General features: G+C 44.7%; 1 protein-coding gene across 1 annotated transcript in view; it reads right to left on the reverse strand.

Moving 5' to 3' along the window:
- The window catches only part of EFCAB12 (EF-hand calcium binding domain 12), a 54,573-nt gene that overhangs the window by 17,437 nt on the left and 34,905 nt on the right, over positions 1-2,231 (reverse strand). The window contains exon 6 of the mRNA XM_006901048.1: positions 1,451-1,664. Coding sequence (XP_006901110.1) covers positions 1,451-1,664 — 214 coding nt within the window. The remainder of the gene's footprint in view (positions 1-1,450; positions 1,665-2,231) is intronic.

Consider the following 2,231-nt stretch of genomic DNA (forward strand, 5'->3'; position numbering starts at 1 on the left):
CAAGAGTCCTTCAGAGGCAAGGATGACCAAACTTCATCTCACTTATTTTCAGAAGGAATCAGTCCTTGGGAAGAGACATCATGCTGAGAAAGGTAGAGGGTGAGTGAAAGAGAGAAAGTCTCTCAACAAGTTGGATTAATGCGGTGGCTAAGACAATGGACTTGAGCATGACAGTGTTCGTGAGGACAGTGCAGGTTCAGGCAAGTTTCTGATCTGCTGGTCACAGGGTCACGATCAGTGGTAGTCAAGCAGATGGCACCTAACAACAATGCACACGGCATCAATCTGGAGGCATTCCATTTCATTTTTTTACAATTTCCATTTTTTTTAGAGTCAAACTTTGTACATTCATACTTGTAGTTATTAACGGGTGCTTGCAGTTGTTTCTGCTCATTATGAGTCATACCACGTTAGCAGATAAAGGTCCTTCACTGGGTGAAACCTTCACTCCATCCATGTCATTAAGATAGATTGAGGAGGCTCATCTTTCTTGGTTGCCTTCCAACATGAGAGGCTCATCTCTGGCTCTATAATGACAATATTCCAATGTTCTTCATAGTTTTCCAAGGCTGCTTAGTCCGTAGAGAGTTGCACTGTTAACCTACAGGTCACACTTCTGTGCTGGTTCAACTCTACCAATGGTTCTATGCCCAACTTTGATGGATAATCTCCTTGGTGTGATTTAGAGCTTTGGAAACACACTTGAAAGTCAGCATTCAGTAGGCTCTGACTTGATGGCAGTGAGAGAGTTATTTTGGAAGTGGATAGTTATTCTCGCTTCTCTCTCTGTCTTAGTCAGGAAGCTCCCCTGGAACCTGTCCACCAGGGGTGACCCTGCTGGTATTTGGAATATTTGTTGAATGGCTTCCAGCATGACAGTAACATGCAAGCCACCAAACTATGATAAGCAGTACATGACTACTTGTCACATACTTGATATGACTTGGCAAATAAGTCGTGCATAATGTTCTTACGTTATTCTATGTGTCATTGACCTTCCAGCTGTTACACAATCACACAGGAGATGGCCCATCTTTATCCTGTGGAGTTGCTGGTGGGTTTGAACCATGTGTCATTGGGTTGGCAGAGGAACTCCTAACCAGAGCTCTTTTGATACAACATAGCAGTTGTCATGTCTGCCAAATTTTCCTCTTTGAAATTGGGATGGCTTTTGTTCAGTCGCAGTGCTCCCTCACAAAATTGCCTGTCCTTAGAGTTTTTTGCTCTATATCAATTTACTGAGCTCAGGGTTCCAGAATGCAGACCCCTGAAAGCTCAGGGCACTCAGGTCTCTCAGCTTTATGTTCCTGAAAGTTTTCCTTCTTATCCTTCCAGTGTACCCCCACACACCACAGGGGCTTGGCTTGGAAGACCAAACCTCAATGTGTGTCCCCTCAACCGGCTTGGGGCCTTCTTGGGCAGCTTCCCAAGGGCAGCCCCAGGCCCTTACCTTTTATGAGGATGTCCTCCGTCAGTGGGATGCCATACCACTCACAGAGCTTCCAGCACCGCAGGTAAACCAGATAGGCATCTCTGTGGACCTTGTTGATCAGCTCCCCCACGTCTCCGGGTATTGTGGATGGGAGGCAGTTTGCATCAAAGTACTTGCTCCCACTGTGCGCCAGGTGGCACTGCTCTGAGTAATGACTGGGGGAAATGGTGATCTGCAAAGAAAGATCAGGGAAGCCACATCCTTACCTCTCCTCTTTCTGTCTGCCTGGAAGGCAGGAGCAAGCCCTATTTCCTTTGCCCACAAGACTCCATGAAGGCAATGGCAAAGAGCACCAAGTATGGCCAAAGCTTGGGCTCTAAGATGAGGAGGTCATGCATTGTCAAAGTTAGCCTTGGACCTTAGCAACAAAAGCAAAGCTTATCAAGACAGAAAAAACAAATGCTGGCAATGATGTGAAGAGACTGAAACTCTCCTACACTGCTGGTGGAACTACAGAATGGTGCAATCAATGTGGGAAACAGTAGGTCGCTTCCTTATAAGGGTGAAAATAAAAATGCCATTCAATTCAGCAATCTCATTATTATATACATCTATATAGATGGACAATCTCCTCCTGTGCTATTACCTGCCTCTGAAAACCCATTAAAGGGTTGGTTCCAACGTGGTACCAATGCCATAGTATGCTATACACACACACACACACACGCACATATATACACATATGTATACATATACATATATTGTATGTATGTATGTATATGTATATATACATACATAT

Source organism: Elephantulus edwardii, unplaced genomic scaffold (assembly GCF_000299155.1).
Source record: "Elephantulus edwardii isolate Elephantulus edwardi_28Jun2011 unplaced genomic scaffold, EleEdw1.0 scaffold00306, whole genome shotgun sequence".
NCBI classification, from domain to species: domain Eukaryota; kingdom Metazoa; phylum Chordata; class Mammalia; order Macroscelidea; family Macroscelididae; genus Elephantulus; species Elephantulus edwardii.